At 39.7% G+C, this 22,492-nt stretch overlaps 1 protein-coding gene across 6 annotated transcripts in view; it reads right to left on the reverse strand.

The window, feature by feature from the left end:
- The window catches only part of pde1a (phosphodiesterase 1A, calmodulin-dependent), a 615,382-nt gene that overhangs the window by 448,614 nt on the left and 144,276 nt on the right, over positions 1-22,492 (reverse strand). For all 6 annotated transcript variants that reach the window (XR_010975386.1, XM_068035559.1, XM_068035558.1 and 3 more), the window contains exon 2: positions 20,093-20,246. Coding sequence is in view for 5 of the 6 variants with exons in the window: in XM_068035559.1 (XP_067891660.1) it covers positions 20,093-20,246 (154 nt within the window). In the remaining variant the exon portion in view is untranslated. The remainder of the gene's footprint in view (positions 1-20,092; positions 20,247-22,492) is intronic.

A 22,492-nucleotide genomic window follows, 5' to 3' on the forward strand; every position in this document is an offset into this window, starting at 1 on the left:
AGGGGGAAGGTTTGAAGTAATAGATGGAATTCTGTTACTGATTTTTAGTTTTGCTGTGAAGTCTTTGATTGAAGTTAAGTCTTGCAGTTCTCGTTGGGGCCCACTGCACACTTTGAAACTGGTTTCACTGGTACCAGAAGACTGCAGGGATCTTCTGTCTTGAGGCTTAAGTTACTTCTGTGGGTCCCTGGGACTTAGCATGAGAGAGAGAGAGAGAGACCTTGCTTCTCTTTGGTCTTCAAAACTGCAGTCTGCCTCAAAACTTTACTGCAATGCACAATTCAATCAATTCCCAGGTTGGCCAGCAGGTTAGTCTTGTGACCAGCTCTTTGTTTGACAGCATCACCTGCGCGAGTTGTTGATTCTTCAAAGCTTACTAGACACGCTCAGTGGGGGAGTAGAGTGCTGGCTCTTACACAGACAATGACTTTCAATATTTTTTGATCATCGCTATTGTCAAAACCCATCTGGCTAATTGAATCAGGGAGCACTCCCATTGTCTCTCTATGCAACTGTCTCTCAGAATGCAAATGTGCAGCCATGTGTTTCAGCCACTGCTCTGTGATCCTTTGAAACAAGTTATGTTCAATGTCCAGTAAACGTTCAAATAGTGTTCCATATGACGAAATTATTATGTTTCCATTTGGCAGGTGTGGTTTCCGCCACAGTGCCAATTGGATAGATAATAGAAATGCACCGGGTGCAGTGTAGAGGTACTTTCCTCAGGCATTAGCTAAGGTTTCTTACACGAGGCTTGTTGGAAAAAAATCACGCATATATTATTAAAGGAAATAGAGCAGTATAAATGAAAACTTAGTTGGCAGATAGCAAACAAAGAATTAGGGTAAATGGGTGTTGTTCAGACTGGAAAAGGGTAGGGAGTGGGTCCACTTTTGTTCTCATCATACAGAAGATTTAGACTGAAACATTTGCTGATGGCACAAAAGTAGCATCTTTGTCAAATATTAAGTAGGGCTATAAAAGACTTCAGGAAGACAGATTAGGTTAACAGAATGAACACATAGGTGGCTGATGTCATTTAATATGGATAATTGAGAGTTAACTACTTTATTTAAGTGCTTTGTGCATTCATGCAAACAAAAATTGAAAGTTTGTGCATGTACATAAGTGTTTGGATTTGCACACTGCCTATTCATGCACATGTGCATCATTTTTCATACAATAGACACAATTTGTACCCTATAGCAAAAGAACTTCCTTCCTTCTCCAGGACTTACAGCCATTCTTCTCCTGGTGGTTCCTGGGGTCAGCAAGAGACGGTAGTACAGCAGAGGAAAATCCAACCCAATCTATCCCAAGTTATAAACTATTAATCAAGTTTATTCAGCAATATTAAACAGAAAATTAGGATGCACCATAGTCAAGCTGGAATAAACAGCAAGTGCAGTGGTTCCAGATGAAATCAGACACGAGGGGAGATCAGAAATCACCACAGCTGGATCAGACACATCTATCCTGCATTCAGCAACCATACTGCAGGCCAACCTGGAATGACCATGGTGAAGCAGGTGAGTTAGTTTCAGGTCAACAGAGAACCAGTAGGTGAGCTGTACCATGTGCTGCAGAGAGTTGGCACTGTCAGTGGTAGGTAGGCATCACACATTAATAAGTGTGCCCAATCCTGCTATGTGGCCTTCTGATCTCTGCATCTTGACTGAAAGGGTGTGCCACCATCTTGGTCCACAGAGAAATATATTTTATGTTTATCGCATTCTTTGCTGAACATTTTACAATAATCCAGCTACTTTCAATCTCCTTCATTGGATTTGATGTTTGACACACCAGTGATAACTATGGCAATATCTGCTCACGCGCCAGGTGTAGACACAAGTTGCTCGGACAGTTTCTCACATTTAATAACTCCATTATTAATGCATCTAACTCTATTTCTCTAAAATTTGTTTTTCACAATTGTTCCTTTCCACCATTTAAGAATGTACAGCTAGTAAAAGAAACTGCGCACATTTCCAGTAGTCAAGTTGTTTATTACCGTGTTGCCAAGATGAATAATTTTGATTTGGATAAGCAGTTATATCAAAAGTAAAATGGGACATTAGGCTTTGACTACCAAAGACCTTCTCATGACTACCATGAGCAAAATCTATACATTTATTTACAGATTGCCAAAACTTTGTTAGAAATACTGAAATTAAATTAATGTGTGTGTCATTATATATGAACCCAAAGATTTTTCAGTATAGTTGAGCTATTTCCACCTTAAAATATGTATGGATCAAGCCACTTAATTTAATTGGGAAGTTTATGTTGTACACATTTCATATAGGATAACAATATCTGAGAATGTTAGAAAATTATAGAATCATATACCGCACGGAAGGAGGACATTTGGTCCATCAAGTCCACGCCACTTTCCACAGAAATATCCAGTCAGTCCCACTCCCTTGCTTGATTCTTGTAGCCTTGCAAGTTTATCTCCATCAAGAGACCATCCAATTTCCGCTTCCACCACCCTTGTGGGCAACATGTTCCAGGGCATTACCACCCATTACGTAAAAATATTCTTCCTCATATTCCCCCTGTATCTCTTGCCCAAAACCTTCAATCTGTGTCCCCAAGTCCTTATAGCAATAGTGAATGGGAACAGTTTTTCCTTGTCTAACTTATTTAAGCCTGTCATAATCTTGTACACCTATATTAAATCTCCCCTCAATCCCCTTTGTTCTGAGAACAATCACAGTTTTTCCAACCTAACCTAGTAACTAAAATCCCTCATCCCTGGAACCATTCTGGTAAATTTGATCTGCACCCTCTCAAGGACCCTCACATCCTTCCTAAAGTGTGGTGACCAGAGCTGGACGCAATACTCTAGTTGGGGCCTAACTAGAGCATTACAAAGGTTCAGCATAACTTCCCTGCTTTTGTACTCAATTCCCCATATTTATGAAGCCCATGATCCCATATGCTTTACTAACGCCATTCTCTCAATATGTCCTGCTACCTTCAAAGGTAAATGCACCTGCACCGCCAGGTCCCTCTTTTCCTGCACTCTTTAGAACTGTGCCAATAAGTATATATTGCCTCTCCCTATTCATTCTGTCAAACTGCATCGCCTCACACTTGTCAGTACTAAATTCCATCTGCCACCTGCCTGCCCATTCTGCTAGCCTATCTATGTCCTGTTGCTGATGGTTCATATCATCTTCACTGTTTGCCATACCTCCAAATTCGGTGTCATCAGCAAATTTTGAGATTATACTCTGTATTCCAAGATCCGATCATTTATATGTAGCAAAAAAAAGCAGGGTCCCACCACTGACTCTTGGAGAACACCGCTGTCTACCATCCTTCTGTCTGAAACTCCTGTCCACAACTTACTGTTCCTGCCCTTAGACAAACTTTTATCCAATTGGGCACTGACCTTCCTATTCTATGAGCCTCAATTTTGTTAACCAGCCTTTTAATGTGGTACATTATCAAAGGCTTTCTTAAAATCCATATAAATAAAAGCCACTCTATTCCCTTCATCAACCTTCTTTGTTACTTCATCAAAAAATTCAATTAGATTAGTCAAACATGATCAGCCTTTTACTATTCCATGCTAGCTATCCTTAATTAACTCAAACCTCTCCAAGTATCTGTTGACTTTTTCCCTGATTATTATTTGGAAACCTTATCCACTACTGATGTTAAACTAACTGGCCTGTAGTTGCTAGGACTGTCCTTACACCCTTTCTTGAATAAGGGTGTCACATTTGCCACTCTCCAATCCTCTGACACCTCCCCTGTATTCAGGGAAGATTGGAAGATTATGGCATGCCCTTCCACTATATCCATCCCCACTTTCTTTAGCAACCTGGATGCAAGCCATCCAGACCTTGTGACTTATCCACCCTAAGCATAGTCAGCCTTCCCAGTACCTCCTCCCTCTCAATTTTTACCCATCCATTGCCTCTACTCTCTCTGCTTCTACTGATATTTTGCCAGATTCCACTTCCTTAGTGAACATTGATACAAAGTACTCATTAAGTATTCTAACCTTGCCCTGCACCTCTAAGCATATATTTCCCTCTTTGGCCCTAATAGACCCCACTCCATCCCTCTTACTACCTACTTACTATTTACATGCTGGCAGAAGATTTTGGGTTCCCTTTTATGTTGACTGCCATTCTATTCTCGTATTCTATCTTCACCAGTCGTATTTTCCTCTTCACCTCCCCTCTCAACTTATTGGCCTGGTTCTCATTTGAAGAATTCATCTGACATGCATCATTCACCCTCTTTTTTTTGTTTCATCATAATCTCTATCTCCCTCATCATCCAAGGAGCCCTGTGTTTGGTTCCCTTAGCATTCGCCCTTGAACCTGAAGCATCTCTTGCTTAAAGATAACCCATTGTTCTGATACAGCTCTTCCTGTCAGTCTTTGGCTCCATTTTATTTTGGCCAGATCCCTTCTCATTGCATTGAAATGAGCCCTCTTCAGATCTAGACATTCTACATTATTTTGTTCCTTGCGTTTCTGCATTACTACTCTAAACCTTATGATACAATTATCACTTTTACCCGAATGCTCCCCAACAGACATTTGGTCCACTTGGCCCACCTCATTTCCCAGCAACAGATCCAGAAATGCCTCCTTTCGAGTTGGGCTGAGATCATACTGATCTAGGTGTTCTCCTGCACATATTTCAGAAATGCATCCCTCTCCTTATCCTTTACTCTAAAATTATCCCAATTGATATTTGGGTAATTAAAGTCCCCCAATATCACCACTCTGTAGTTCTTGCACATCTCTCTGATTTCCCTTTTTGCTCCTCTATCTCTCTCTCACTATTTGGAGGCCTATAGAATACCCCTAGTGGTGTGATCATACCCTTTTTGCTTCACAACTCTAACCAAGTGGATTCTGTTCCTACCTCCTCAAGGACATCTTCCCTTTCCAACACTACAATGTCTTCCCTAATCAGGACTGCCAGCCCACCTTCCTTTTTTCCTTCTCTATCTTTTCTGAACACGTTATATCCTTGAATATCATGTTCGCTGATGATTGCACAATGTTCAGCATCATTCGCAACTCCTCAGATACGGAAGCAGTCTGTGCCTGCATGCAGCAAGACCTGGACAACATTCAGACTTGGGCTGACAAGTGGTAGCTAACATTCAAGCCACGCAAATGCCAGGCAATGACCATCTCCTTGCCATTTTTCAGCCACATTTCCATTATTGCCACTACAACATATTCCCATACTGCTATTTGTGGTTATAGCTCATCAACCTTATTCACTACACTTTCTGCATTTACACACATGCACTGTAATCCTGCCTTTGCATTCCTAATAGTCCTTCTCCGTCTGCTCCCATCTAATATGGAACTACTCCCTTCTCTGGTACTGTTTAACACTCTCACATTATACACCTTATTCCTCTTTTCTACTTCTATATGCTGGTACCCATCCCCCTGCCAATTTAGTTTAAACCACCAATCTACCTCCCCGCCAACCCACCCTCCTCCCCACCACCAACCTCATGAGTGTATCGCCCCATGAGGACATTTGCCCCAGTCCTGTTGAGGTGCAACCCTTTTTTAAAACATCTTTAAAATGTTATTTGGCCCCTCCCACTTTTATTTAAGATTTCCATTTGACTTTACCATTTAAAATAACATTTCTCTAACTGAAATTCATTCTTCTGCATTCATGGAGCCTAAGGATGAAGATTTCCATTGTTTCTGGCAAAATTATAAATGCATTCTTTATTCATTCATTGTGATTCCACTATAAATACCACAGTTTTGCTGTACGGCTTCACATATGACAACAAAAGGATAATTTCAAAACAAATGCAATTGCTCAGCTGAGACTTAAACAAAAATCAGCCAGTAGCCAAATCATATGAACATCACATGGCATCAAGGAGCCCTAGCAAAATTGAAGTCAATGGGAATCGGGCAGAAAACTCTCCACTGGTTGGAGTCATGCCAAGCACAAAGGAAGCTGGTTGTAGTTGTTGGAAGTCAATCATCTCAGCCCTTAACATCATTTCAGGAGTTTCTCAGGGTAGTATCCTCGGCCCAACCATCTGCAGCTGCTTCATCAATGATCTTCCATCAATCACAAGGTCAGAAGGAGGGATGTTCGCTGATGATTGCACAATGTTCAGCATCATTCGCAACTCCTCAGATACGGAAGCAGTCTGTGCCTGCATGCAGCAAGACCTGGACAACATTCAGACTTGGGCTGATAAGTGGTAGCTAACATTCAAGCCACGCAAATGCCAGGCAATGACCATCTCCATTAAGAGAGAATCTAACCATCTCCCCTTGACATTCAATGGCACTGCCATCACTGAATCCCCCATCATCAATATCCCGGGGTTACCATTGACCAGAAGCTTAACTGGACCTGCCATATAAATACTCCAGCTACAACAGCAGGTCAGAGGCTGGGAATTCTGTGGTGAGTAGCTCACCTCCTGACTCCCTGGAGCCTGTCCACCATCTACAAGACACAAGTCAGGAGTATGATGAAATATTCTCCACGTGCCTGGATGAGTGCAGTTCCAACAACACTTAAGAAGCTTGACACTATTCAGGTCAAAGTAGCCTGCTTCCTCTGCCACCTAGAAACATAAGGGCAGCAGACACATGGGAACACCACCACCTGCAAATTCGTCTCCAAGCCACACACCATACTGACTTGGAATGTTATCGCTGTTCCTTCACTGTCGCTGGGTCAAAATCCTGGAAATCCCTTCCTAACGGCACTGAGGGTGTACCTACACCACACTTAGACATGCAATTCATGAAAGCAGCTCATGCCACCTTCTCATGGGCAATTAGGTATGGGTAATAAATGCTGGCCTTGAGCTTACAACCAATGAATGAAAGAAAAGAAACATTGTCACTGCCTCTTCTGCTCCCAACAAATGTGCTAGAAGTGGATACAAGTCAACCTTCCCTTCCTCCCCAGTCATTCCAACATACCCAACTTGGTGGCACAGTGGCGCAGTGGTTAGCACCACAGCCTCACAGCTCCAGTGACCCGGGTTCAGTTCTGGGTACTGCCTGTGTGGAGTTTGCAAGTTCTCCCTGTGACCGTGTGGGTTTCTGCTGGGTGCTCCGGTTTCCTCCCACAGCCAAAGACTTGCAGGTTGATAGGTAAATTGGCCATTGTAAATTGCCCCTAGTGTAGATAGGTGGTAGGAGAATGGTGGGGATGTGGTAGAGAATATGGGATTAATGTAGGATTAGAATAAATGGGTGGTTGTTGGTCAGCACAGACTCGGTGGGCTGACGGGCCTGTTTCAGTGCTGTATCTATAAATAAATAACTTGGAAATTGGATATTCCTGAATAGAGGAGTCTCATAATTATCTAAAAAAAAATCTTATTCAACATTTGTAATCAATTGATCTTAGGCATTAAGGAAATCAACAGAGATGGGGATAGCATGGAAAAGTGGAGCTGATGTAGAAGTTCAGCCATGACCTTTTTGAATGGCAGAGCAGACTCAAGGGGTCATACGGCCTACTCCTGCTTCTACTTCTTATGTTCTTATGAATAAATAAAAACCTCATTTAGGGAATTCAGATGAAGCACAAGAACAAAGTTTAAGTCGTTTACAACATCTAAACCCAGTGATGAAATTCTCACCTTATAGTTATCCCTGGATAGCTATTATAAGTAATAATATTTAATGTAGAAAGGTTTTCTTTAGTGTTTTTGTTTTTTTCATTTCTGACAGTAACTTATGCCAAAGAATTCATGATTAGAATCAAGAGGAATAATCAGTAGTTGACTGCTGACAAGTAACATTAGTGTATATCAGAAAAGTGGATATTATACTATTCAAATAATCATAACAGTATCACATATTAAGTTAATGCATTGATTTCTCCCGCCCCCTCACAAATGACTAGATTACACAATGACAGTCAGCAACAGTCAGCAACTGTTGTGTCAGTTGCTGTGAATACATGGACTATTAGTACTGTCCCTTCATTTTTATGAGGCTCCTTTACAGAAAGGGGAGGGTTTTGTAAATATATTAGTGAACTTCTCATGATGTTGTTCACTGTAAATTGAAGGATATGATATTTTATGAAGAGAGGAATACTGAATGATGTAATGGAGAGAAGGAGTTCGTTGCCATATTTTTGCAAATATTGGTGATGTGTAGGGTCTGGATGCAGCCAGGAACCAGTATTTATAATCTGATAGTACTCAAGTGAATGAAGTTAAAAGATTGCAGAGTAAGGTGGGGATTGTAGTACTTGGGGTGAATGGGAGTAGTTGGGGACATGCTTGGGATAGGATGTTGGGGGTAAGAGAACAGTGTAGAGTTATTATCTGGGGTCTATCAGCACTGTTTAAAGTTTCCAGCATAGAAAATCAGAAATCTGGTGCTGAACAATGTGACCTTAACATGAAGAGATGAAATCGGGGATTGTTAGATCCAGGGCTGCACAACAGATTTGTTGCTTGGAAACAAGAGGCTGTTAAAAAAAAAGGAACGAGGGTGCACACTAATAATCAAACTTAATCAGGAAGAAGTCAAAAGGTCTGCTGATAAGGGAATACAGTAATTGGATAAATAAGGTATGGTATTGGTTTATTGTGTGCAGTTGTAAGAATAGTGCATGATTTTGAGGCTTATGTGGAAGCAGTAAGATTAGAAGTGTTCGCAGTCAATGAAGCATGATAAATCTTTGTTTTTTTAAAAAAGATATAGGAGAGTTGCCAGAGTTTATTTTTATGGAGTGGATTAATAGATAAGAGGTCAGGCCAGGAATCAACTTAGAAGGCATAAGAATCAGGTGGAAGGTCAGAAAAGCAGAGTCACTATCACGAGTAAGGATTCACTTGGGTGCGTGGATAGGCCAAGAGTTGGCCAGCAGGGCATAGAAATATAGAAATCAGGTAAAAGGTTAAAAAGCAAGAAGGTTAGAGTTGGTCAGTAACTGTAGCCAGAGAACAAATGAACCTGGAGTTCGAGTACAAGAGACACAAAAGTTAAGTTAGTGAGTGACTAGACAAACTGCACATTTTCTATTAGCTTAATCATTGTAATAATAATTGTTTAGAAATGTTTCTGCCAATTAGAGGAAATTTTGCTCCACATCTTTATTTCTGCTCTGTATTGGAAAATAAATCAATATGGTGGAAGAGATCTAAATTGAATGGAACAAGTTTGAATGAGCTGCAAATTTGACAGAAAAGATTTGCCTAGGAATATTTCAACTATGATCATGTGTGACAGGCAGGAAATTGTAGCGTGGCAGACAGGAAATATATGTTAAAAACACCATTTTTATAATAAAAATGGATTTCCCATGGTATTTGTTATGACCAGGTGAGAAAGGTATCTAGGGGTCTGTTACTGTCTTCACCTGGTCTTATTGTTTCAGGGTCTTATTTTTAAACACACTGCGTTTTAAACTCCCACTTTGTGAATCCTTGTTCACAGCTTTCCAATTATAAGGCAAAGAAATTAGCATAAACAGGCTTTCGTTGGTTTACGGGAGAAAAGTGAAATTTATTAAACCTTAAACTTAAACTCTAATACGGTTAACGCCTACGGGTATACGACGCGCCCACGCTAGCATGCACATGTGATACACACATGCAAATAGGGACAGAAAAGAGCAGAAGAAAAATAAAATGGAGAGGTTTGAGGCAGTCTCTAAAAGGAGGTTTCTTGCTACTGTTTCTGTGTTTCCAGCTCGTCACAGAGTCCTTGATTGTAGACAGTTCTTACTTTTTGTTGGGGCCCAGTATTCTTCCTAAACCTTGTTCACTGTAGGGGACTTTTCTCCCGTTGGGTTCATATGTCTTCAGTGGTTTCCAAAGCTGGTGAGAGTGAGATGAGAGCAGGGAGGAGAGAGATGTTCACAATCCAGGAGAAAAGTACCTTCTGATGTCTTTCCCTCTTGGAAGTTCAAATTCAAAAAAACTCCAACAGTCAGTCAGTCATGTGACTAATACTGGTCTGACCACTTTTTGTGTGTATTGGGGAAGCAACGACTGGATCCCCTTGTTCCAACACTGTCTGTTACTATGCCAATGTCCTTCCAGTCAGAGGCTTGCAATTTTAAGTTTCAATGTTCATGTGGCAAAATAATGTGTGCCTCAGTCTTGGCAGGTGGAGGGGCTTGCCTGACATATTGCTTAGAATAAGTCAGATGACTTGCTGTCAGAGGAGGAGAGGAGCGTTATAACTTGCACTGGATAATATATTATTCAGTCATAAAAATGAATCTGTCCCCCTTTCAGTCACAAAGTCTAATTACAGTTAAACAAGCACTGAATAAGGTAAGAGTTTGCTGCTGTTTTTTAAGTGCAATTGATAAGATCAGTCAAGGATTATAAGCATTCTTGCTCTCGTGTGTGTTTCTTCGCCTAAATATTGAGGTCCGATGAGCCCCGGATATTGGGCCACAGACCTCATCAAAATGAAGGTGGTGCTGCGGGAGGAAGCAGCAACAGCTAAGTGGATTGGGCCTTAGTATTAACGTCAGTGGTTGTGGAGGAAGATCAGGGACCCGATTGCCTGAGGCTAGGGATCTTGGGACCAGGGAGCAGAGGCGACTGTGGTTTATACTTTTTCCTTTCTTTAATTCATGTGATGCTTAGGGATGGTTTTCCAAACCAAAATTGCAGCAGGGACCGGAAGCAGGCATCAAGCCTTTTGAATATTCAAATAAGGAGCTGAATACCTGCTTCAGGCATAGGTAAAGATGCCTCTCATTTGTCCTTACCATATATGGCACATGCTTCCTACCCACCATTTTAAGGCCTTAGTAGGCCGTGTAGCAACTCAAAAGGGTGGTATGTGGCCCAATATAACACACATCATGTCCTCAAAACATACCAACATGCTTCATATGAATTGAATTATTTTCTTTACAACTGTAGTCACTTATGTAAATACAGCTGGCAATTTGTAAACAGCAAGATCCAACAAACATGTCAGTCTAGACACTGAGAGAATTCCCAACTCTTCAAATATAACTCTTGTAATGAGAGGTACATAATGCCATGTAAAATTCTACAGCCAGTTTTTACATTAATAACAGTGATACTATTGATGCTCAAACCACAACTTCTGGCATCTGCATGAGTGCACAAATCAGGAAGTTGCTGTTCCGAGTTGCTCTGCCCCTCCAGAAGCTACACTATAACAGTTTTTCACTGAGTAACTTACCATTGAAAAACATGAAACAGTGTGAAGTTGCAGTACTTACCTGCTAAATACCCACTAAACTCACCAGAAAAAGTTAGGGCTTGTCCATTCCAGTGTAAGTGGGATATTAATGGCATGATAAGTCTTAATTACTGCCAAACAACCTCACTGGTACTGAAAATTAACTTTTACAAGTGTGAAGTCTCATTCCTTCAGAATTTAAATTATTTGGGGGTTTTTAAAGAAGATTTTTTCCCACATTTTCTTTCTGCTTCATTTCCCTCTTTTTCTTAATCCCATCTTTCCTTCTCTTTCTATTTCACTTACTGTACATGAATTGACATCAAATTAACTATTCTAACATATATTTCTTGATTTAGACTCTGCACAGCTCATTAAGAATTCTATCAGATTGGTTAAGGAGACACAACATTGCTTGCCCTGTTTACGCATGTCACAGATCCCTTGAAAAGGGTGCTGTGCTGAAATGAAATTCTAATCACCACAAGTTCCAAAGCAAAAGCTCATAGAAGGTCTGTGGGCAAATGTAAGTTGTTGCTGCCTGCAAAATACATGCCAATGTATTATTTTATTGCAAAAGTGTGAGTGTGTGTCCCTTAAAGGCCAAAGGCTAACAGATATTAAGTAAACGCAGAGGGGGAGAAATTTGTTTGTGTAGCACTTCTTCTGGCAGTGCAATACAGACCTACGTTGATTCCCAGGGGCAGGCAGCATCATGGGCCACTACCTGTGCAACATGCGCAGATTTCCTCATTGTTAGCATTGAACAATGCCATGTGAGCCGCACAGGTAGCGGCCCATGGCACTGCCTGCCTCCAGGAATTGTTGTAGTCTGCATAGTCCTTCTAGAAGCAGTTCTACATGAACGAGTTGCTCCCCTAGAGTGAGTCAAGTTCACATTTACACCACAATTAGGATGCTGCAAACATTATGGGGTGGAATTTCCTGTGGGGGCGTAATCGTGCACCCATTTTGCCAATGTCAATTAACGTTTAAATTTCCTGGCAACCTTATCAGCATACACCAGCGCATAAATATCAATGCAAAGAGGATGCGCTGGTGTAGTGGTAATGTCACTAGACTAATAATCCAGAGGCCTAGGCTAATGCTCTGGGGACATGGGTTTGAATCCCACCATGGCAGATGGTGAACTTTGAATTCAATTGATAAATCTGGAATTTTGAACAAAACTAGTCTAATGGTAACTATGAAACCATTGTCGATTATTGTAAAAACCCATCTGGTTCACGAATGTCCTTCAGAGAAGAAAATCTGTCGTCCTTACCTGGTCTGGCTGACATGTGATTCCAGACCCACAGCAATGTAGTTGACTATTAAATGCCCTCTGAAATGGCCTCGCAAGCCATTCAGCTCAAGGACAATTCGGGATAGCCAGCCAGTGATGCCCACATCCCATGAACGAATAGAAAAAACTTGCAGAAATCAATGTGAACAATCAGAAAGTGTAAAACTTATACCTTCTTTAGGTATGAAAGTTCAAATTTCAAGCCATCTAACAATCATGCATGCACATTAGGCACATCTGATTGTGAAGCTTTTCCATTTTTAATGTAACTCTTACTGAAGCCATAAAAATGCATTCAAAGAAACAGAAAATACAATGCAGATTTCAGATTTCATATATTAAAATAAACACATCAAACCACCAGCAAAAATAGCTTTGTTTGTTGCTGTGTCTGAAATTCTGGGTTTAATTTTACAGTTGTTTTGAACCAGTGCAATTCCAGGAAATTCCTGTGTCCGACTCCTTAACATTGGGGCTGAGCCATTATAATAAGCTGAAAAGTATTCAGCTGCAGTGATCGATAGACAGGTTTAAAGGTAAAGGAAATTCAGGCATAACATAATTATGTGCATAACACATTTGGGTCAAATTTGATCTTTGAAGCTGGATATTTACTTTAGCCCCAATTACACACATCTCTTGGTGCAAATAGACAGAAACTTTTATCTCTGTATTTTCTTTCGTTACAGCATTTGAACATTTCTTTATACTTTTTCCAAACGTGGCAAAGATTTTTGGATTAGACAGTGTGTGACGTCTAAAACGTTATGGACAAAAATTTTGTGAATGAAGTTTTTAATATTTTTATAAACCGACTATTAGCAGTACAATCACAATATGACATCTGCTACCAGCAAGTGCCCCAATCTTTGGTACAGTTAATAACAGTGCACAGTTACTGTTTATTTGTAATAATTTTGGTCATCTTTTCTAAATACTAAATTGCCTTCTGTGGGAATAATGGAAACACTACAGAGGAGTTCTTTGAATAGTTCATAACAAAAGTTCGCAAAAATTTGCTGACTTACCTGCAGAAAGAAATGAGACACTCTTGCTGGGCAGCAAGTACATTAAAGCAAGATCCCTGCCTTTCAATATGTCAATTGGAAATAATAAGCTAAATTACAACAAAACCAAAAATGTGATATTATAATGGCTTTGTGTACATAATTTAAAACAAATAAAAGCTAACAACATGGAATTGCTGAAAATTGTCTATGACAATTACAAATTTCATTGCCTCATTGTGGCTATCAAAAATGTAATCACTTTCAGTGTGCTTAGTGAGAAAGCATTAAGTAGTTAAATGGATTTGTGTCACATTGTTTGCATTAAATAGCTAGCCTCCTTAACTGCTGAAAAGTCTTAAATAACTCAAAATAGACACATTTGAGTGTTTGCTTTATATATTATGTATATATAAATTTACATATTTAATTTTCAGAGAAAGCACATCTGAAAATGTTGTAATTATTTCAATAACAATTTTTCAAAAATGAAATAATTTCTTAAATGCTGTTAATGACATTTCATCCAACCTCCTGACCATCTATATTGAAGAACCTAGTAATAAGCCTGTCACTGACCTGAAACGTTAACTCTGCTTCTCTCTCCACAGATGCTGCCAGACCTGCTGAGTATTTCCAGCATTTCTTGTTTTTATTTCAGATTTCCAGCATCTGCAGTATTTTGCTTTTATTATAACAAGTCTGTCACATTTCTTATTGTGCTACATGGAGCCTAAAAAGGCTTAGTTTGAAAACACAACTTTCTACATGCAAAATAATACTTCTGCTGAAGTAGTCAGAGTGTCAATCTATTCTTTATGTTCACTTCACTTTTTCAAAAAGTACATTTCTTTATAAGATAGAATCAGCTGGTAGAATCACAATGTGAGCAATGTTATCACCTCGAGAAGCAAATTTAATTAGAAGTCCTTCCACCTTGATTCTTTAGCTTGCCAAGCAGGGAGCATCAATTGTATTGTTTTCTTTAAATTATGCTCAACAGGTCTGGGTGTCTAATCCCTGGTCACAGTAGGAAACTAATATCCTTTGGCAACAGAGGGGAGCCTGACAATTCCCAACATAAAATAGGGCAATGTTTGTAAGAGGCGAACAGATGTCTTACTTTACATTGTAGATTTATTCTATTTTGCAGTTCACCATAGAGAACTCCTGGGTATATAACCCAGTTACTTCTCTAGTGAAACCACATTTGGCTAAAATTATTTGGAAAATGTTTGTCCTGCTGTGCCTGTTCCAAAGCTCAAACTGTGAAATTAATTAGATACTTAACTAGTTTGTACATTAGCATTTTTCGTCTTTCGTCTTAACTTTTATTACCAAAAATATAAAATTCTATACTTAATTTTCACAAGTTACCACTTAAAATGGTTTCTTCATTTACCCAAGTGTACAATTATAATGGCCCATACTTGGCTGTCAGTGGTGAAGGAATGGCACTTGCCATTCACCTCGCTGATAGCTATCCACAATGCTTTGATTGGCTTTAGAGTGCAGACTTCTTCTAATCAGCATCTGTTCCAGGACATTTGTGGCATCTGTGAACAGGGCAAGGAACACTAGGCTCTTCAATCAATCAAACTGAAAAATCCTCACTGAGACATGCAGAGTTCAAACAAGGAAGTATAAAGCAGGAAATATAAATTAGATTTAAAGGATGTACAGAAAGCAGGAAATATAAATTAGATTTAAATGATTTCCAAAAAGAAAAATAAAGATTGGGGAATACAATTGGGATGGAGAGAGATGAGAGAGACTGGCAAATTAAGTAAAAGGTGTTTTAATTACTTCTTTTTAAAGTCTCCAATGCTAATTTTCTTCTGAGGGAATGAGAAGCCACAGTTATAATATCATTTTTCAGGTCCAAAGAGGCTGTTCAGCCATAATTGTCATACCATTAAACACTCACTTACTCCTGAATAATCCAGTCCTAACTTCTACAACTGTTTCTAGTGTAGAACAAGTGGGAAAGTATAGCAAGTTCATGCTGTTGCAGTCATTTCAATGCCGAGTTGATTGGCGAGGACTGCAACAGTGCACTCTGTGGAGGAGCAGAGCATCTCTGATAGCAACTTTGGATTTCTGCACTTAACTGCACATGTGCGGATGTCAGAAGTTGCTGTCCAATTTGCCCTATAATGGGCCATTGTTTTCAACTGTTGTATATAACTTGATCGCCTATGAAGTTTATCCTGGAGGAAAGTAAACAATAAAATTGTTTCACTCTTCCTGCAGTTGTCTCAAATTCTTTGTTTATTTATGAATTCCTCTCGCTACTCTTTGTCTTTATGTAGGGCTCGCACCTTTCTAATTGTGGTGTCTGTCTCTCCATTTGTCCTAGTTCTTTCCTTCTTTAATTCAAAGGTGTTTCCTTCCTGTATCTCCTCTTTCATCTGTACATTCAATGGCATACCTTCACTAAATCTTCCATGATCAACATACTGCGAGTTATCATTGACCAGTAAATTAAATGAACCAGCCATATAAATATTGTGGCTACAACAGCAGGTCAGAGCTTGAGCATTCTGCAGCAAGTAACTCACCTCCTGACTTCCCCAAAGCCTGTTCACCATCTACAAGGCTCAAGTCAGGAGTGTGATGGAATACTCTCCACTTGCCTGGATGACTGCAGCTCCAACACTCAAGCAGCTTGACACCATTGTTACACCAATGTGTTTTGTTGAATGATAATTTTCTTTAATCTACTAACTAGAGATCTGAATTTATATATATATTTTAAAACATTTTAAAAAGAACAGCTAAAAGGATGACTTTTCTGGCAGCTTTAGGATGGCCACCTAATTTGTAACACTGTATCCTACAGTGCAAGGCTTGTGAGGAGGGAGACAAAATGGCTGCTCATATCCCAGCAAGAACCAAGACCCAGGAAGTTTAAGGGAACTACCAGTTCTTTTAGCAAGAAGAAATACTGCTAACTGCTATGTTTGAATCATTGAGTGACTGTCGTGTGACAAACCCCTCCCCATCTGTGCTTTTAAGCTTGTGTTTCTCTGTAGCAGCAAGGAGAAGCTTCTGACACGTGCAGACCCTAAATGGGGGGTCTCTCTGTCTCTCTCCATTTCAGCTTACAAGCTTCGAACTCTGCCTGTTGACTGACCACCTTTGCATACTTCGGCTACAATCAGAAACCCTGATGGAGGAAATCATCTGCATTGCTGTCTCCAAGACACCCACTGAACCAGTCAACTATTCCTTTTATCAAATCTTCCCTTAATCTTCTCATCTCCAGGGAGAAAAGCCCCAGTTTCTCCAACCTATCCAAGTAACTGAGGTTCCTAATCCCTGGAACCATTCTCATGAATCTTTTCTGAACCCTCCCTAATCCCTATACATCCTTCCTAAAGTGAGGTTCCCAGAACTGAACACAATACTCCAGTTGAGGTCCACATTCTAGGCTACAGAGTGTGACAATTAAAGCTCAGAGTTGATTAATACAATTTGTTAAGACATTGTTAATATAGTTATGTAATAACTGCTGTAAGGCTGCATTTATGGTGGTACTAGGCAAGTAACCTTTGGTGGGGATACCCATTATTCAGCCCATATGATTGGGTCTATAATGGGCAGCTGATCCAATACCACTAGTTTTCCACTCCTGCTAAATTACTAACCTTCAGTTTAAAAACAGTGTTCATCACTGTACTCAGTTACGACTGAGGCAGGAGGAGTGCACTGTTTATTCTAATCCCACTTCTCCACAGGTCACAACATATATTTAAATTTTCCCACTTACTGATACGGTCAATCATATACTCTTTTTCCCAGAATAAAACACACCAATCAGGTTTCTTTAATACACACACACACACACACACACACACACACACACACACACACACACACACACACACACACACACACACACACACACACACACACACACACACACACACACACACACACACACAACTGGAAAAATAAAAGGGATTTTTGTTTAGAGATGTGGTACAAAAAACAGACCAAAAACACTTAGGCTGAATACTTGCTAATTCTTGAAGAAAGAAAAAGATATGGAAAGATATCCTTTGTTTTGGATTGGTGCCCCAAATGTGTATAGATGGCTGTCACTGGGATCTTCCTAGAAAAGTTCTTTACAGGCAATGTTGAAGATCAGTTTGGGTAGACTTTCCAAGAAATGCAGCTACAGAGGTTTCAGACAGGCCATACAGCAGAAATGCAACAACAGGGGTTTCAGTTCTCACATATTTGATATGCAGGGTTTCTTCAAATACAGGAGGAAAGGGGAGACTGACATACTGGACAAGCAGGGTTTCTTTTCAAGAGAGAGATGAGCTGTCTTCTTCTGGCAGGCAAAAACCAACTGTCTTTTGTAACAATTCAAAGTGAAACCAAAACCATTCCAGAAGTCAAGCCTCCTGACCACTATAAATCTTGACCTGTCATTTCTCTTTAAACATCTTCTCCAAGTCAAAACAAGAAGCTCTCTGTTGGTATTTTATCTGAAAACAGGTGCCATCCAGTAAGGGCTTGTTTATAAGCAAGTTCAGGAAACCTTCTGGTGACCTCTTTTAAAAAAACACAAAGTTCAGAATCTCTTCAAGTTTCCAGATGAATCAATGTCCATAATTCAACTACAAGTCCTTAAAAAACATATTTTACAAAAAATAGAAGCACTCTCGTAACAACTCATATCCTTTTTTTTAGAAAAACCTTCATGGAAGCAGAATGTAGAAAAAAAGGTTCAAAGCATTTTCTAACATCATATTACTGTGCTGAATTTTGAGGTTATTATTTTCACTCAGGTAATGTCCTCTGGGGTAGATTTCAAACTTTGGACCGCCAGCCAGTGGAGTGAGAGCAAAGAGACCAAAGAGCAAAGACAGGCATTTTGAGGCCTGTGCCTCATTTAAATAGAACCGGTGACCTACCCGCACCCAAAAAGGCAAATTGATGCACTCAATGGGTCCAACCCAGTGATATATCAGGCAGCTAAGAAGCCACTCTGCCAGCAGCAAGGTAAGTCCTGGGAGAGGTCAGGGGGATGGGTGCACGATTGTGTAGTGAGGGGAGTCCAGGGGATCCAAAGTCCAGATTACATTTGTTGGATCTGGGAAAGCACTCCTGCTCCTCCTGCCCCACAAAAATAATTGAAAATTTACTCATTTTAGTGACTGCATTGCCAGTAAAAAGGGCCTTACAACCATGTATGATACATGTTCAGCCCTGATGTCTACCAGATGGAAATTGGGGGTTTGATTTGTATATTAAAAGCTCCTACGGCCTGAAACAGGCAGACTATTCGGCCGCCAAGCAATAGGCCCCTTTAAAATTGGTGTCAGCCTTTTGATATTGATTTGGTCAAGATAAAATCAAGCACGCTATCTTCCCAATACTAAAATTGCCAACTTACTTGGAATGAAAATGAAGGCTTCAGAATTACAGTGACAGACATCATAGTGAAACATAATTTAAGTTTTGTCACAGAATGCTCCTGGGAAAATAGAGATTTTAGTCATTATTCTATAATATCATCAGTACAATTATAAATTAAACCCCACATATTGTGTAAATCTCATGACTTCACTAATGTTCAAGCCAGATTGCTATTAAAAATATGAATTTGGCTACACTAAGAACAACTATTCAATAAAACAGAATAATCCAGAGGGGATTCTATGATTTTCCCATGGCAAGTGTGGAAAGAACACATTCGACTCAAAATTATCAGGTATAATTGGAACAAAGCAAGTGAAAAGACTTTTGAAGGCAGTCTCATTCTAACAAGCAATGAACAGGCCTTTGGCACAAATTCCATACCAAACCTGTCCTTGTGTAACAATGAACTTTGTGTACTAACAAGGATGTGATCAGTTAATTGTCAGTTACTTTCTTATGAGACTATTGAAATTTGCTGAAAGAGGAACATTTTGTCATGTTCCTCATTGTGTAAAACTAAGGTCAGCTCCATTAATTTCAATCTGTGTTCCAGCTTTATTCCACCATAAAATCTCATTGTTGTCAACAGTCTGACCTGGCAAGTATCATTGTGGAAGCTCAAACCAGAAAAACCTTCAAGACATTAAGTGAAAGAAAACCAAGGAGACACATAATAGTGGTGCACAGTTTGTACAAGCTGAACTTTTATTCGAGTAACAAAAGAGGGGGATTTGTTGTCAGTGAAGTTGAGTTTGTGCTCACATATAAAACTGGGAATGTGGAGAGAGATCTGAAAAGCATGGGTTTATGTAATTTAGCAATATGGTCAAATAGTAGTAATTGATTCATTATGCCATCATTTATAAGCTTCTTGACAAAAAATATCTTCCAAAAACCATTATAAAAAGATGCAATTCTGCTTTACTAACATATGCTTTATATCACATTTTAACACAAAGCAGAAAGCTCTGGATAATACAGCATCTGAGAAGAGAAAATGGAAGTTATAAATTTGAGTGTATACTGTTCAGGGAGCATATTCAAAACATCATAGCCTGACGTTTCCCTTCAGATATCAACTGATTTGCTGATTTTCCAGTGTTTTCTGTTTTAATTTCAGATTTACAATTTTTTTCTTTCAAATTTATTGCTGCCTTTCTAACCTGACTGCTGGCTTTCCAGGGTCATTAGCTCCAAATGCAGTGCCAGAGTCCGGAGGAGATTTGCCATCCACATTGATGCTCTCATCCAGCTGTCCATCTGGGTTCTCTTTGTTTAAATTGTAGTGAGCAGAGTGTACAGTATGGGAATCAAAACCTACAATAGGAAAATGGGACAGAAAATTAAAAGGAGAAAGCACAGCAAAACAAGTTTTATGACTTACTTTGTGGTTTGCAATAATTAAATTTGTTTTCTTTGATAATCAATGTAATCAGTAATCAATGTTTGCCTGCTCACTTGTAGTGATGCAGAATATTATGGATAGATGTCATTCTGTCAGGAGTGATCTTGATCACTCTTTCTCTCTCTCTCTCCCTCCCTGTGTTCCCCCTCTCTGTGTTCCCCCCTTGTCGTCCTTGCTCTCTGTGTCCATCCACCCCCGTCTCCCTATTTCTCTCTCTGTTCCCCTTCTCTCTCTATGCCTGCTTCTCTATCTCTGTCCCCCCTCATTCTCTCTGCCCCCCTTTTTTCTCTTTGTCCTTCTCTTTCTCTCTGTCTCCCCCAACCCTCTTTCTCTCTCTCTCTGCTCCCCTTTCTCTCCCTGCCCATCTTTCCCTCTCTCTCTGCCCCCAGCCCCACCCCCAACCCTCTCTGACAGTTGCAGACAGCATAAATGCTCAGTTTTATAAAAAAAAATCACAAGTCAGTTTCTCAGCTAACAGGTGCTGAAGCGGGAACAGCAGTTTCCCAACTGCTTCCAACTTTTATTTAAAAGCCCACCGGAAAATCCCGAATCTGTCCGAAGTTGAGAAACCGCTGATTGCAATGTCAGCACCTGTCAGCTGTGAAACTAACTTGCGATTTTTTTTTAAAAGTTGGTCTGAAAGAAGAAGACAATGGAAATTTTCTCACCTCCAGTCACAGTCCCCTGGCATGGATGAGGAACAGTTGGGTACAGTTTACAGATTCTGATCAATGACAATTAGTTACAGTTGTGGAGATAAAACCATTTTCTAAGAATTGTGGTTTCTATTGGCCATTGGCCAAGTGTAGATAAATGACTGTTGATGCCATTCTCTGAGCCCTGGCCTTCGCTGTCAACTAGTAGCATGTGAATATTTACTAAGAGCAATCATTGGGAAGATTAGATGAGACTTAATACCAACACTAATAGCTGCCAGCAAAAAATAAAATCATGGCCAGTGTGTTCCAAATTGCAGGAAACTTTCTTTCCACTCATTCTCAGCCTACCTTTTGTCCATCTCAATACACAGACAAAATGCATTATAATTGAATGAAAAAATGGCCATTGCACAAAATATACTTGCAATACACTCATTTCCTTGAAAATATTCTATGGTTAAATATTGGCACTAATCCTGGGAGTGGCTGTAAATGGTAGATCTTTTTTGCTGAATTGTTATTACTCCATGATAAGTTAGTTTTTTTTAAAAAAAAAGGTGGATGGTGGTTCATGCTATAACTATGTTATGTAAGAGACAGTAATAATATTTTAATCGAAATTTATGTTTGAGACTTGTAAGGCTATCCAATCCAGGAGCATCAATAGTTTAAATGAAATACAGGAAGCTATGCTGCATAGTAAGAACACAACGGGACCAGATGACATGTGTCGGGTTCATGTCGGGCATTTGGGCTCGGGTCGGGCCGGGTCGGACACGCTCTATCATAGATAAGTGGTTCCACTGTTAATGTAATTTTTTGACTAGAAAGGTGGTTTTGTTACAGTTTTTTAAGCTTGTGCAGATCAGCAACAAAGTGAAAAAAGGACGGTAAGTCTGGTTGGGCTCGGGTAGGATGTGGTTCTGTCGGGCTCGGGTTGGGTTTTTTTTTTGCAGACCCGAGTAGGCCTCAAAGGTGTACAGAAAACTGACCAAGTATGGCCCGGAAGGCCAAAAGGGCTTTTCAAGCTAAAATAAGCTGTTAATAGCTGCAAGCTATTTCATTACTGGTAAACAGAATTACTGGTGAAAAACACTTAAAGGCTATGGAATGCTTGGCGAAAAGCAGAAATGTTGTAAAAATCGAGTCGAAACCAATAAACAGACATACTTCAAAGCTATGTTTTGTTTTGATGCCAAGTTAGAACTTTGGAGAAGATTCATATACACAAAAACATGGAGTCAAGGTGTCTGGAAACACAAAGATAAGAGACTGAACATGTTTTAGAATGCTAATTTAGCTGTCCTAAGTCATCCAATTTTTTTGAAAAGCTGTCAGAGAGTGACACAGACTGATGGTGATTAATGATGTCAAGAGTTTACCTGCTTTTGAAATACAGAGAAACTAAGTTTACAAGAATGTTTTTAAATATGCTTTATCAGATAAACTTTTTAATTCACCAAGCAACAATAATTTAAGTGACTTGGATTGTTTAATTG

Source organism: Heterodontus francisci, chromosome 7, assembly GCF_036365525.1.
Source record: "Heterodontus francisci isolate sHetFra1 chromosome 7, sHetFra1.hap1, whole genome shotgun sequence".
NCBI lineage: Eukaryota > Metazoa > Chordata > Chondrichthyes > Heterodontiformes > Heterodontidae > Heterodontus > Heterodontus francisci.